Here is a 13,502-nt window from a genome sequence, read left to right on the forward strand (position 1 = left end):
CCTGCCGCCCGAATACATCATGCTAAACATATACATCCAAGGGGAAAACCCAGGTACCACAAACCGTGGTCAACAAACCGGAAAACCCGTGTCCTGGGAAGAAAACAACAAACACCTACAGAGATACACCTTCTGCGCCTCAGCAAGAAGCACCAAAATATCCCTGAAGAGAGCACAGGCCAAAATCCAAACTGAGGAATACAACAAACAAACCCAGGCAACTCGCACCGTTTGCGCATGGCTAAACGAACAAATATGCCCCTCTCTGCGCATGATCACAATGAAAATACGAGACCTGGCACAAGTCTACAACACGAAAGGATCTTGACGTTACACATAGCACTATGGCGCAAGTCGTGGCCCAAAAATACACAAAGGCCATGGAGTCAATGACACAATTCCCCAGATCCGGCGCAATGAAAGAATGGGTCACAGCATGGGTAACCACAATGCATCTGTGCCAGGAACACTCTGTACCCCAGATGGCCACTCCTAGCATCCGAACAAACGAACCACGACTGAATATGGTCTCTCTCACAGTCACCACAGCCCTAAGTTCCAGAGAACCCGTGGCCTCTGCAATGGGAGACATTCGGCCCACAGATGCTGGTACTTCAACAAGGCGACACGACCGTCCTACTGGAGACCAAACTATATAGTAGCGCAACGCATAAACGCTGCTGAATCAATGCTCCACTCCACCGTCAACCGCACACTCCAGGAAGTAATGACGAACGGAGGCTTCCACAAAGAAAAGCGAGCCGAAACCCCCAAGGCCGCTGCACGAGACCCAGCAGAGTACTACAACATCTCTGCATAGGAGGATGGCAAGGAACCCCCGACGACAGCTCCCGCCGGGCTACCAGAGCCCACAAAATTTCAAGGGAGCTATCCCGTACGAAGTCATTCACAAGACCAAGCCCACACTGGCCCTCCTAAGAATCATAGGAAGCATCAGATATCCTCTTTCCTCCACGACAACCGGACCTCCCTACGCTTTTATCTCGCCCATATGACTACCGCAGGGCCTTACAAGAAGACCCTGGAACTTTGAGGGTGTGGCCGCTGCGGCGGATGGCCACGTTGTGCCGCCTTTCCTGTGCCTCAAGGGTCAGTTTCTTACTGCCTCCTGGTACTCTAGTGGCCATGTTTTAAGCACTTGGGCTATCAAACCAACTCCGAACGGCTGGACTGACCATGATACGGGTCTCCAATGGCTTCAGCACTTTGATCGGAACACAAAACCCCGTCAAAAAGGCGAATATCGGATGCTTGTGCTTGGCGGGCATGAGGGTCATGTCAACGCAGAGTTCAATGGATACTGCGAGGCTAACAACATCATACCTCTCTGTCTGCCGGCACATTCCTCTCACTTAACCCAGCCTCTCAATGCCGGCGTTTTTGATCTATTAAAGAAGGCATATGGCCACCAAATATCGCAGCTTTCCCGACCAAGAATGCATCCAAGGCTCTTTTACAGCCAAACCTGACCAAGGACCGACTGACTAGACACCAAGGAAGCTCACCAACGCCAATTATAACATCTGTCGATAGATTGGCAAAGGCTACAGTCGCTAAGGCTCTGGTGAAGGCGCTAGTGAGGGTCCGTCCAAGCAGCGTAGATTAGGTCCTCAGCGATATGGCATCTGCCACACGCCTGGTCACAACGCAAGAGCCTGTTCAGAAGCTGGAGTTACTAACAGGGAATCGGTTATTGATATTTCTTAATTCAATTGGTTCAGTTCTTGTCTAGTTGTAAGGATTAAGGTGGCAGAGGTCCAGAAACGATGCCCAAAGATTTACATGGCCAACTCACTGGAAGTTTACTTATAAGGAACAAGTGTTCCCTCTCCTTTGTGGTGGAAAATCTAAGATAGAGAATAGTTACATGCACATTTTCAACCGCCTAGCTTATTTACACCTGGACAGTCTAATCCGAAGAAAACATGTAAATAAGACGACTTAACTGCGCTTGACTATATTTAACATCTATAGAAACCACCAAGATCAAAAGACTCCGAATTGGTTACCATCCCAGGGACTTCCTCTGTAGCTGAAAGGGAGCCTTGCAGCACTTGAGCAAGCGAGACTCACGGTTGAGGACCTCCGTGGACTTCTCGGCAGCTTGGCGGATTCTCTCATCTGCGGCCACTGTGATGCGCGAAAATGCTGCATACAGCTTTTCGGTTAGAGTTCTGCGTGCCGACGCGAGGCGCTCGGTGTTTTCAGGATAGATCGAAGGAGGAAATAGCAATGGTTAGTACCGGGTGATTCCATTGTCTCAATTCGTTGAGAAATTTGTCCCATGAGAAGGTGGTGTGGGTTTATTCAGCCTGCGTGGCGCTGGACGTCAATTTCTTCGCGAGAGCGCGAAAGCCCTTCTTGGAGATGATCAGCTTCTGACTGAATCTTTCTTGGAAAGGTCTAGCGACATGGGCACAAGTCCATGCGTGTAAGGCAGGCTTCTCCTGGTTGCAGTCTGGGCAGAGTAGTTCGGCGTCTTTGTGAGCAAAGCGGCGGTGGCACTGGGCGAAGTCCCCATGAGCGGATCTTGCCCTCAGCACCCTACCAACCGTCTGTCGTCCGAAGCTTTTATACTCGTGCTTCCAGAGTTTGGGCGCATCTAACTGGTGTGTCAGATGGGAGGGCTTCTTCTGGGTGTTCCGCCACTTGTCAGAGCCTTCCTGGAGCCATGTTTTGCGCCACCGCTGGGCCCGGGCAAGCGACATAAACTTTGTCTCGGCGTGGTTCCTGGCAGCGTCTCTTTCTGCGTATTCGTCAGCCGCTTCGTTTCCCTGCATCCCCATGTGGCCAGGGACCCAGTGTACATAGGCGGTACAGCCGGGCCTGTGGATGTGCCAATTGCGAAGCTTCGACTTGACGATGTCGATCTGGTTTTGGGACGTTCTGATCTTTGTTGTTGGGTTGAGAATGCGATCGATGACACTCCTGTTGTCCAGGCAGAGGTGTAGAGTTTTGCTTTGACCCCCATGTTCCACTTCAGCACACCCAAGTGCGTGAAGGGCTGCGATGGCTTCAGCATCTGCAACTTCATTCCATTTATTCGTTGGTATAGACCCTGCAAGCGTGTCCTCCGGGTACCCTACGACCCAGCCTGCTCCGGTACAACCAGAAGTCAGCATGGAACCGTCGGGGTACGCCCATATGTCGTCGGGACACACGCGCCGCCGTTCGGCGTATCTCTGCACCTCCTCCTCCTTGTCGGCGAAGGGCAGTGATCCAGGGTATGGTATTATAGCTGTTTGTCATGGAGGTAGTCAGTCTGTGGTATCGATTTTGATAGAAGCCTGCGGAGTGCGCAAACTCGTGCGTCTCTCTTGTCGCGGACTAGCATGTGATTGAGGCCAAGGGTTACTAGTCGGATGGCTCGTCGGCGATGAAGGCCATCTAGGGTGAGTTCCGTCGTGGGGATTTGGACTGCGTGATGGAGGAGGGCAGTCGAGATCGTGCAGTACACGAGGAGGGCCGCTCTAAGGGCCGCTCTAAGGGCCGTTTGGAGAGCCACTCGGAGGGCCACCCTCACTCTGAAGATGTCCGCGACTCCAGGATCTACCGCTGCAACCTCTGCCACACAGTCCCCTTCAGCAAAGGCGGGGTCCGCGTACATTGGGGTGAAATAGGCTGCCCGCTCCCAGAGAACCCCGCCATCCGCCCACTCGAGGCCTAGAATTCCCTCTTTCCTCTCGGGCAAGAGATAGGGACCCCCAGTCTAGGACCCGCCCGGAGTGGCCGCCCCCATCTTTTGACGGCCGTCGTGGGCCCAACCCATCCGAACCACTCGTCCCAAAAGGAAGTCTGCAGGGACATAGCGCACCGGAACTTTAGATCTCTCCTGCCAACCATAGGCCAGACCGGGTCTAACCTTCTTAAAAATAACGCCACTTACTACGCCACCAGGTGCTTGTCAACCGCTTTGACAACGCCCGCCCTCAGGCTGTTGGACCGAGAGGTCACGTTCAGCATCCAAGCCCGGTTCTTGGACCCATACTCCAAGAGAAGAGTTAAGGAGGGGAAGGGGGCTCTTACGATGGCTAATCTGGTGAATGTAGTCGCGAACAGTGTTGGCTGTGCCCAACAGTAGATAATGTACATCTAGGTTTGTTCTTAAACAGCGTCATTTTCCTTTAATGCGGAAAACCGGCCTGCAACTCGTTTATAATTCGCACACATCCTCTTTCTCCGACAGCACTCGATTAATGATTCTTTATTATCTTATCTACTCGCGAGCCCGCAAAGTCAAATTTGAAAATCTTCATCAACCTGTCCACCCAATGCTGTTTCAACGTTTGTGTAACCTCACATCGCCGACACCAGAAAATTAAAAAAAACATACAACACCGAGGATTCGCATGTGGTCACCCACCATACTACTGGTTCGGCGCTCTGCGGCTTGACTAAGGGGGAGCAGACGGGACCCCGTACTTTCCGCAGGCTATGGTCGTATGTGAAAGAACAGGGCCGGGGGAGGGTTTATGAGGGAAACCAGTTATCCGCGGCGGGAAAAACAAGCTCACTGAGAAAGAAACTCCAAAAAACATACAACACTGGGGATTCCCACGTGGTCACCCACCGTAGTACTAGTCCAGCGCTTTGTAGGTTAACTAAGGGAGAGCGGACGGGATCCCGTGCTTTCTACAAGCTATGGTCGTATGTGAAAGGATAGGGTCTGGAAAGGGTCTATGAGGGCTTAGAAATGGGCTACGACACCAGTCTTGTTTCATTTCTGCGAAGTAACAGTAGGTAGACGTGAGCTCTACGTCAATCCCAACCCGAATCCCTTCTACTAGGAGAACGACGTCTAGGTTGGAGCCGAACCTGTCCCCAGGCCAATGACAAAAGAACCCGACAGGGGAATGAAAATTAGCTTAAACCGGGTTGGCTCGGTAGTTGTCAAGCCCACGGGTGCTCCTAAGACCTCACCCGAAGGTCTGAGAGGCATAACCGTCGCAGCGGTTCTTCCATGGGGCCCTCGCATTGTGGCTCCGGTCGCTGAACCGGACATCGGCAAACAATACAGCAAGACGTAGTCAGCAAGAAGAAGCCCCACATTATCTCATCATCTCAAAAGGCTTGCCATGGCGCCGGAACACCTGCCGATCTATCAGCGGTGCCGCCATCTCATGCCAAGGCTCCGTGAACTGGATGGGCGCCGGCCTACACGACACGCCCGACACCGCTGTCGCCCCTGTTCCCTGACTCGGTAGGGCAATATCGGCCCGGGGGCTCGCTCCAATGATGCGCTGGAGCCCTTGGACAAGCTCGGGTGTTACATCACTCATAGACACAAAGTCGAGCTGGTCGAATTTTTCGTTGACGTCCAGGCCAAGGATGCCACGATCTTGGACTGAAAGGGTGGTAAAGTTTGTGTATCCAACCTGGGCAACCAGGGCGCTGTGTTCAAACGGGACAGCAGCACGGGCGATGGACGCCAGACTGCGGGGACTCTCATGCTGGTCGAGTCGGTCCGGCACCAACACAAAGATTTCGTCGACCACAGCGATATCAGCCACTGCCACGCTGCGAACTGTCTTGATTGTGCCAAAACACACCCAAGAATATGTGTCCTGTGACGCCGCGCGGAGAACATGGAGTTCGTCGAGTGTGCCAGAAATGGCGCTCTTGATGCCAGTTGTAATAGAAGAAGACATGTTGGGAATGTAGAGGTTGAAATAAATAACGAAGGAATGGTTGAATATCAAGAGTGAGCAAGATGAAAAAGTTGAGAAGCTGTGTGAAAGGAATCGATAGAACGGGGGTTGATGTTAATAGTAGTTGATCATGTTGGAAACTGAACTCCGACACGGTGGATTCGACGGCTTTTTATATTCTTCTGAATCCATGGCAGATGCTGTTTCCTACTGGCTTTCTAGTTTGCTTTGAACTGAGGGTGACTGGATAGCCGACAACTAGTTTGCACGCTCTACATTGACTCAAATCGATCATGGTATAGTAGAAGAGTTTATGACTTGACTCGACTTGTATCGTCTTTACTTGCCTGTCGTATGCTTTCAGATGAAACATCTACGGCTTTCTCTTCGCCTTTCAGGGACAGTCATAGCCTGTATTTCATCTCAAGAAGAACGACAGCAAGGTCAAACCAACGGCTTTGGTCTGATTTGGTCTGACTGTCGTGAGGCCAGCACAAAGCTAACAAATCCCAGGAACGGAAGCAAATGAAAACAAAAAAAAAACAAGACTGGCGTAGCCTTGATTTGATTTGATTTGATTTGATTGTCTTTATTTTACCTGTCTACTCGCGAGGGATTCTCGGCATACGACAGGGGACTACAAGTAGTACCAGAAATTACATACAGAAACAGAAACCTAAAATCCAAACCATGCATACAGAAACCCCCCGCACAAAGTGTAATGACTAAAGTGTGTCCACCCGCCCAGCCCAGAGGCTGTCCTTTGCTTGTGTGGCCCCAAACCTGGCCCAGAATCCTGGCCTCGCCGCTGATGCAGACCAAACATAAAAACAAAAACAAAGGAAACAACAAAGGGAAGTACAAACAAAGAGAGAAACAAGTAGGAAAAAGGAGGTGATGGCAGCGCAAACGCGCTAAGGGGGAGACCCCGAGGGTACGCCGTCTCTAGGTGGCAGAGGGGGCGCGGGAGGGGCCGCGTCTTGCGCCTGCGTGTCCGGCCTCATGCGGCGGTGAGCCAGCAGGGCCGTGGGGGCTTTGGCTGCTTTGGCGGCCAGCCAGCAGGCTCCGCGCTTGGTACCGATCAACTTCTGAAAGAAGCTGCTGGACACCCGCTGTGGGTTGTGGTGGCAAACCCAGATGTGCTCCGGGCTCGTGTCGGCTCCGCAGAGGGGACAGGAGAGCACGGCGTCCTCGTGCTCGAAACGGCGGTGATAGGCCGCAAAGTCGCCGTGTCCTGACAAAGCTGTCAGCACCGCGCGGGCGAGGTTGCGATCGGTCTCGTCAAGGAGACTTGTCCAAGCCTTCTTCGGGGCCTGCACCGGGCGGCGCAGGTGAGGTCTGGAGTTGCGACCCTCTGCCTCCCACCAGGCGCGAAATGCGGTAGTGACCCGGGCGCGGAATTCACTGCGTGCCCAGGAGAGTGACATGCCAGTCCTTGTGGTGATTATGTCTGCACCCCACCTGGCTTGTCTGTCGGCGAGCTCGTTGCCCACGACATCGGAGTGGCCTGGAACCCAGATCGCTTCCACCTTAATGGCTCCATCTGGCCACGGTCTTGGCCGCGGATGGTTGGCGTCGGGACGTAACCAGTCCGCGCAAATTGTTTGGGCTCTCCGAAGGTGTTCCTCGGAGGTTCCGGGCTTGACGTCCCGGGACGTGAGTCTACTCACCGCTGCCATGTTGTCTGAACAGATCCAGACTTTGCGGCACCGCGGTTTGTCCCGCAGGTCGACGGCGGTTATGGCCTCGGCAATGGCCAGCACTTCGGCGTCGTGCACCTCGGCGCGGAAAGGGACCGGGCGGTTTCCCGAGAGCAGGACCTGTCCCCCCTGGATAATTACCCAGCCGGCGCCAACCCTGTTCGGACTCAGCTTCGAGCCGTCTGTGTATAGCCACAGGTCTGAGGGGGGGGAGGAGCGGACCAGAGCGAGGTGTGCTGCAGCGGCAGCCTCTTTGTCACCCCGGATCGGGGCCCGGGTCGAAGGTAGCTTGCCCTTGCATGGCGGCGGGAAGCTCGTGGACAGCTCGTATGGGAGCATACTCCTGAGCTCGCCCAGTATGCCCCACATTGGCCTTATGGAGCCGAGGGGGTGGTTTGGCGGGGCCAGCGCGACTCTGAGAGCAGCCGACCCAAGGAGGTTGTCCAGCGCATAGCGCATGGGAGGGAAGCCCGATGCGAGGTTGTATATTGCACAGGGTGTGGTGCAATATAGCGGCAGGGCGGCGCGGAGGCCTCTGCGGACGGTGCGGTCGAGGAGGCTTGAGGCCCCCAGTAACCCGCGGCTCAGCGGGGCGTCGGGCGGGGTTGGGCGCCACCATGTGGCCGCAGCGTAAGACAGCTTGGCAACCACGCATGCGCGGACCGCCGTGAGGGCACCCTTGATCGGGGCGCCTTTCCAGCACCCGGACAGAATCTGGATGCCGCGAATGGCCGGTGCCGTCCTCTGTGCCACGTCTCGGATGTGTGGCACGAAGGAGAGGTTACGTGACCAGCGCACGCCGAGCCAGCGCAGGGTCTCGCGAGGGCTGACCGCCTCCAGCGTAGAGCCGTCGGGGAGTCGCAGGCTTGGGTTTTGTCCATGACGCTTGCGCGTCACGTGCAGAAGTTCGGACTTCGTCAGGTCGAGCGCCATGCCGTTGTCCGTGCACCAGCTGTCAACGAGCTCCAGAGAGCGGGAGAGAACCGAGCAGTTGCCTTCGAGGGACGAGTCTGAGTTGACTAGGCAACCATCGTCAGCGTACCCACGGAGAGTGCAGGGGAGTGGCATCTTGAACAGCGGCGACATGAACAGCATGAACAAGATTGGGGAGATGGGCGAGCCCTGTGGGAGGCTGCCACCTGTTGGCTGGAGAGCGTCGGAGACGCCGTCTAAGGTTAGGGAAGCCCGCCTGCCCGCCAGGAACGAGGACACCCATCGACATGTTCCAGCCGGGCACCCCAGGTCCGCCAGTCGTTTGACCATGCGGTTCGGATGCACGGCGTCGAAGGCCCCCTTGATATCAAAGGTGAGGACCGAAGACTCACCCCTGAGGTCGGCTGTGCGCTCGAGAGAGTGCGCCAGGCGTAGGCACATGTCCTCGGCGCTGCGCCCCGGAACCGCACCGGCGTAGTTGTCTTGGATGTGACCTGCCTCCAGCGCCCAGCACGAGAGACGGCGGGCGACTATCCTTTCCAGGCACTTGGCCAGGGTCGGGAGCAGCGAGATGAGCCGGTAGGCCCGTGGCGACGAGCGATCCTTCTTGTTGGGCTTTGGCAGGGCGATCACCTTAGCCTCTTTGAAGGAGGCAGGGTGGTGGCCCCAGAAGAAGCTTGCGTTGAACAAATGGGTGACCTGCCGCTTGAGGGAGGGCCAGGCCAGTTTCAGGACGTTGTTCGAGAGGCCGTCCGGGCCGGGGGCAGTGTTGCGCGGCCTCCAAAGAGCAGCTTCCACCTCGTCTCTGGTGATTCGGGCGCGTGTCGGCGGGGCTTCCGTCCTGGAGCCCCAGGTCCTCGGTTCCACCTGCAGGGCGGGGGATTCGATGTCCCCTGGCCGGGCGGAAGGCATGTGCACGCTGCGAAGGAGAGCGATCTTTTCCGTGGTGTCTTGTACCGTGGCCTCCGCTCCGTCCGCCGGCGATAGTGCTGGGGAGTGGCGGTGCGGAGCTTTCGTCCTCCATTTCACGATACGGAAGAGGTCTCGGGTATCAGTGACCTTCGCCAGCAAGTCGGCGTAGAAAGCCCGAGCCGCGCTCCTGAGTGCGCGCCTGAGGCGCTTCTTGGCTTCGCGGCGTTCGGTCCTGGCCTCTTGTGCTGCGGCCTGTGTCGTTGCCTTTTCCACCCTGTTCCGCGCTGCGCTTTGCTCCGCACGCGCGACGCTGCACTCCTTGTTCCACCATGGGAAGCTCTTGGCCTTGCCCAGAGACTTGGGCGTTGATGCGACCAGGGCGTCCAGGATCACATCCTGTAGAAGTCTCGCGAAGTCGTCAATGTGCTTTTTCTCCGGGATCTGGCCGTCTGACCTCCGGTACTCTCTCACAAGGTCGTCCAGGCGAGCCGCGCCGGCCTTGCATGCCGCGTCGAACTTCTTTTTGTCAAGCTTATCCATGAGGAAGCGCCCCGAGGGGCTCGGGACCACTGTGTGCCCTGGCAGCGGGATGGACACCAAGAGCGGGAAGTGGTCACTTCCGCATGTCAGATCGTCCCGTAGCTCCACGCTCGCCCCGGTGACAAAAAGAGGCGACGACATTATGGTAAGGTCTATGACACTCCCTGACTCGTGGGTTGGCTCCCCATCCGCGTTGCCCAGCAGAAGGGCACGCTCTTCCATCCAGGCCAGTAGGAGCTCGGCGTCGTTGTCGTCCGTGGCGCATCGGGGGTCCCAGGCACTGTGGTGGAGGTTGAAGTCGCCCACTACCACAGACCGCGGCCCTGGCTGCATGCTGGTCAGAAGACGAAGCGCCTCCCCTGTCCTAGCCGAACCTGTCCCGGCATTGTAAAGGTTTACGATGCTGTACGTGTGCCCCCCGATTAGGACCTCCACAATGATGACATCCTGGTGTTCTTCCCTCATGTAGGCCTTTTGGAAGCGAAGCCCGTGTCTTTTTGTCGAAATGTATGTGGCGACTCGGGGATTCGAGCGCCAGTTACCCTCCGGGACTATTACCTGATAGGAGGGGTGCCTAGGGAACGTTCTGTTCCCCGGGTCTGCGCTAGACGGGGCCTCTTGGAGGCAGACCACATCCACCTGGTCTTCATGCGCCTTGTGTAGCAACGACTGTGCACAGGTCCAGGACCTTTGCACATTCGCAGAAATCATTATGTGTGGTACAAGGTGATTTGATTTGATTGTCTTTATTTTACCTGTCTACTCGCGAGGTATTCTCGACATACGACAGGGGACTAAAACTAGTACCAAGAAATACATACAGAAGCTAAAGAACCAAAAACCCAGAATCATGCATACAGAAAATCCCCACAGCACGAAGTATAATGACGGAGGGTCCCCCGACCGCCCAGCGCAATGGCTGTCCTTCGCTTGTAAGGCCCCAAACAAGACCCCAAGCCTCGGCCTTTACCCTGTAGAAGACCAAACCCAAAAGAAAGATAGAACATGACAAAAGAAAAGTAACAAAGGAAAGACAAGAAGTAGAGAGAGAAAGGGAGAACGAGCAAACAGACGAGAGTGGCAGCGCGCGCGCTAAGCCGAGAGGCCCGGGGGAGCCCCCGCACTGGGAGGTGGAGGGGCGGGCGGTGGTAGGCTCGACGGGGAGCGAGCGGGAGGGTCGGCGGCCTGTGGGTGCACCTCAGTCCTCGCACGGCGGTGGGCGAGCAGCACAGTGGGTGCTTTAGCTGCCTTGGCGGCCAGCCAGGTGGCCCCGCGCTTGGTGCCTATCAACTTCTGGAAGAAGCTGCGGGACACCCGCTGTGGGTTCCGGGGGCAGACCCAAACATGTTCTGGGGCGGTCTCCGATCCGCAAAGGGGGCAGGAGAGCACGGCGTCCACATGTTCGAAGCGGCGATGGTAGGCCGCAAAGTCGCCATGGCCGGACAGAGCAGTCAGCACTGCGCGGGCGAGCTTGCGATCGGTCTCGTCAAGGAGACTTGACCAAGCCTTCTTGGGGGGTTCAACTGGGCGGTGCAGATGGGGTCTGATGGCGCGTCCCTCCTCTGCCCACCAGGCGCGGAAAGCAGAGTCGAGACGGGAGCGGAAATAGTGGCGGGCCCAGGAGAGCGACATGCCGTCCAGCCAGGTGTTTGTCCTGGCCCCTAGCTTTGCTTGCCCATCTGCGAGCTCATTGCCCGCGATGTCGGAGTGGCCCGGGACCCAAATAGCCTCTACCTCGGGTGGGCCGTCGGGCCAGGGCCTTGGTCGTGGCCGCTCTGGGTGCGGTCTGATCCAGCTTGCGCAGATCATCTGGGCGCGCCTCAGATACTGCTCGGAGGTGCCCGGCTTGGCGTAGCGAGACGTGAGCCGGTTCACTGCGGCGAGATTGTCGGAGCAGATCCAGACCTTGCGGCACTGTGGCTTCTCCCATGAGTCGACCTCTGCCAGGGCCTTGGCGATGGCCAGCACCTCGGCGTCATGGACTTCGGCGCGGAACGGGGCAGGGCAGTTGCCCGTGGACAGGGTCCTGCCGTCCTGAATGACCACCCAGCCGGCGCCGACCTTGTCATCCCTCAGCTTGGATCCATCCGTATAGATCCAGAGATCTGAGGGGTCCGAGGAGCGGACTAGTAGCTGGTGGGCCGCGGCTGCGGCCTCCTTGTCGCCTTGCAGCGGGGGGCGGGTTGTCGGGAGCACTCCCTTGCACCTAGCAGGGAGGCTCGTGGCGATCCTGTGCGGGAGTAGCCTCTTGAGCGTACCCAGCTTGCCACCATCGGTGTCTCCGAACCCTAAGGGGTGGTTTGCCGGGGCTAGAGATGCCCTGATGCCGGCCGAGGCCAGATGTGTGTGGTACAAGGAAACAATTATGTGTGGTAACCTACGCAGCGGCCTAGGCACCAAAGCGCAGCCCCCGGGACTGCGCCGGACAAGAAAAAAAAACGGCCAAAAAAAAATGCACCGCCCAACAATTCGCAGAATCCGGCAAAAGAGAAAGCTTGATACAAGCTCGTAATCATGCAACCTCCGGGAGTCGAACCCGGACCTTTCGCTTGGAAGGCGAAAATCATAACCGCTAGACTAAGGTTGCTAGTACCTCATTGGATGTTAGAAAAGCCTCAAACTAAGACTTATATGGCATGGTGTCGTAGCACAAGACTCACCTCTCACCATATCCCGTACCATTACGTTCCACAAAGATTAAAACAGTTCAGTCACCAAATATCCGACATCTTCACTTTTCTGACCCATCCACCAGAAGCTCTCCAATTCCCACCACAAAGCCTTCCTTTTTTTTTTTCCTTCTTCTTTTCTCTCTCTCTCTACCATGCTCCGCCGCGCAGTCCGCAGGATACGCACCCTCGCAGCGCTCTCCCCGCGCTCCATCTCCACCACACCCCCCTCTCCCGCAAGCCCATCCATCTCCTCCCTCCTCGCGCGCCCAACCTGGTCCACCCGCACCCTCCTCCACCCCAGCACACCTCCCGCCTCCCCCATCTCCAGCACCCACCTGCACCGGCTGCTCCGCCTCTCCGCGCTGCCGCCCCCGCCCAGCGCCGCAGCCGAGGCCGAGATGCTGCGCGTGCTGCACGCGCAGCTCGGCTTCGTCCAGGCCGTGCAGGCTGTCTCGGCCGCGGCGTCGGCGCTTGAGCCGCTGCGTGCTATCCGCGATGAGACGGCTGCGGCTGTGCGCGAGGCGGAGGTGGGCTTGGAGCAGCTCAGAGGGGCGTTAGCGGGAGAGAAGGCCCATGGGTTCTTGGGGCGGCCGAGGAGAGAGCGCGAGGCGGCTCCAGGTGTCAAGAGCGTCGAGGATTGGGATAAGTTGGGGATGGCGACACAGAAGACGGGTAAATACTTTGTTGTCAAAGGAAGCGGCGAGGCACTTGAATAAATAATTCAAGAGAATAGGGGCACATGGTAGAAGATATCAGATTTCATATCCATCTGCCAATCTTATGAGCGCGAGGTCTCACATCTGGGCACCTCAAACTAAATTAGAGTAAAACAAATCAATTTGCTGCATAGAGAGACAAACTCCCAAAGAATAATTCTTCAAGCACAATGCGTGAAGTACATAAAAATGCGTAGAATGTGGCTGGTAATCACACCTCTTCGCGTCATATCCCATAGACTCTCACTGGCCGTCACAGTGCCCCGAATCCGCATTTGTTGCCGTGTCCAAACAGCTGCCCATCCTCGTAACAACTGCGCAAAAAAGGAAAGCCACCCATAAACCCATCCTCCAATATTC

The 13,502-nt window shown here is 56.5% G+C and overlaps 4 protein-coding genes across 4 annotated transcripts; 1 reads left to right on the forward strand and 3 right to left on the reverse strand.

Annotated features, from left to right (window-relative positions):
• Nucleotides 1-5,069: 5,069 nt before the first annotated feature.
• BROUX77_007689 (uncharacterized protein) lies at nt 5,070-5,669 on the reverse strand (the record flags this gene model as incomplete). Its single annotated transcript, XM_073752810.1, has 1 exon — nt 5,070-5,669. One exon carries the CDS (start codon nt 5,667-5,669, stop codon nt 5,070-5,072), a length of 600 nt encoding a protein of 199 aa, XP_073601982.1.
• Nucleotides 5,670-6,583: 914 nt separating this feature from the next.
• On the reverse strand, nt 6,584-10,087 carry BROUX77_007690 (uncharacterized protein; the record flags this gene model as incomplete). Its single annotated transcript, XM_073752811.1, has 1 exon — nt 6,584-10,087. One exon carries the CDS (start codon nt 10,085-10,087, stop codon nt 6,584-6,586), a length of 3,504 nt encoding a protein of 1,167 aa, XP_073601983.1.
• A 759-nt stretch (nt 10,088-10,846) lies between these two features.
• Nucleotides 10,847-12,424, reverse strand: BROUX77_007691 (uncharacterized protein; the record flags this gene model as incomplete). Its single annotated transcript, XM_073752812.1, has 2 exons — nt 10,847-12,042; nt 12,415-12,424. 2 exons carry the CDS (start codon nt 12,422-12,424, stop codon nt 10,847-10,849), a joined length of 1,206 nt encoding a protein of 401 aa, XP_073601984.1.
• A 154-nt stretch (nt 12,425-12,578) lies between these two features.
• Nucleotides 12,579-13,142, forward strand: BROUX77_007692 (uncharacterized protein; the record flags this gene model as incomplete). Its single annotated transcript, XM_073752813.1, has 1 exon — nt 12,579-13,142. One exon carries the CDS (start codon nt 12,579-12,581, stop codon nt 13,140-13,142), a length of 564 nt encoding a protein of 187 aa, XP_073601985.1.
• Between the last annotated feature and the right edge of the window lie 360 nt (nt 13,143-13,502).

The sequence above is a fragment of the Berkeleyomyces rouxiae genome (genome assembly GCF_048999995.1).
Source record: "Berkeleyomyces rouxiae strain 22BRR77 chromosome Unknown BrBRR77_ptg000012l, whole genome shotgun sequence".
NCBI lineage: Eukaryota > Fungi > Ascomycota > Sordariomycetes > Microascales > Ceratocystidaceae > Berkeleyomyces > Berkeleyomyces rouxiae.